We start from the raw sequence: 564 nt of genomic DNA, 5'->3' as shown, positions 1-564 counted from the left end.
TTATGGGAAATTCCCAAAACAGAACACTATCCCCGTAGTGCATTTTCCTTCTTCAGTATTAACATCATAACCGCTATCACTATAACCAGTTATTTTACATCCTCCATTCCTCTTATAAGTTATACTGAAGTCTTTAGTGCCTTTCATATAATGTAGAACTTGATGAATGGCTTTGAAATGGTGTTCTTTAGGTTCTTGCATAAACCTGCTAAGTAAACCAACTGAATCTGACAGATCTGGTCTAGTATGAAGTAGATACCTTAAGCATCCAATTAGACTTCTATATTCAGTGGGATCAACCGATTTTCCACCTTCAGTTTTAGTCAAGAGTGTACCAGGGTTCATAGGGATTTTGGTTTCATTACTATCCAACATTCCAACATTCTTTACAATCTTTGTAATGTAACCAGCTTGCTTGATAGATATTTCACCCTTGATTGGTTAACTTCTATACCAAGATAGTAAGCCAATAACCCAAGGTCACTCATCTCAAATTTTTCTTCCATTTGAGATTTGGACGAGTCTATTTCTTTCTTTGGAGATCCAGTTATTATTAGATCATCA

General features: G+C 35.5%; 1 protein-coding gene across 1 annotated transcript; it reads right to left on the bottom strand.

Annotated features, from left to right (window-relative positions):
* Nucleotides 1–345, bottom strand: LOC143576755 (secreted RxLR effector protein 161-like). The gene has a single exon (XM_077060782.1). It carries the CDS (start codon nt 343–345, stop codon nt 1–3), a length of 345 nt encoding a protein of 114 aa, XP_076916897.1.
* Between the last annotated feature and the right edge of the window lie 219 nt (nt 346–564).

Source organism: Bidens hawaiensis, unplaced genomic scaffold, assembly GCF_021521415.1.
Source record: "Bidens hawaiensis isolate Kalapana, Puna unplaced genomic scaffold, B.hawaiensis_p1.1 tig00028293_1, whole genome shotgun sequence".
Classification (NCBI taxonomy): domain Eukaryota; kingdom Viridiplantae; phylum Streptophyta; class Magnoliopsida; order Asterales; family Asteraceae; genus Bidens; species Bidens hawaiensis.
The sequence above is the reverse complement of the archived record's forward strand: the minus strand, read 5'-3'. Positions and strand labels throughout refer to the sequence as shown.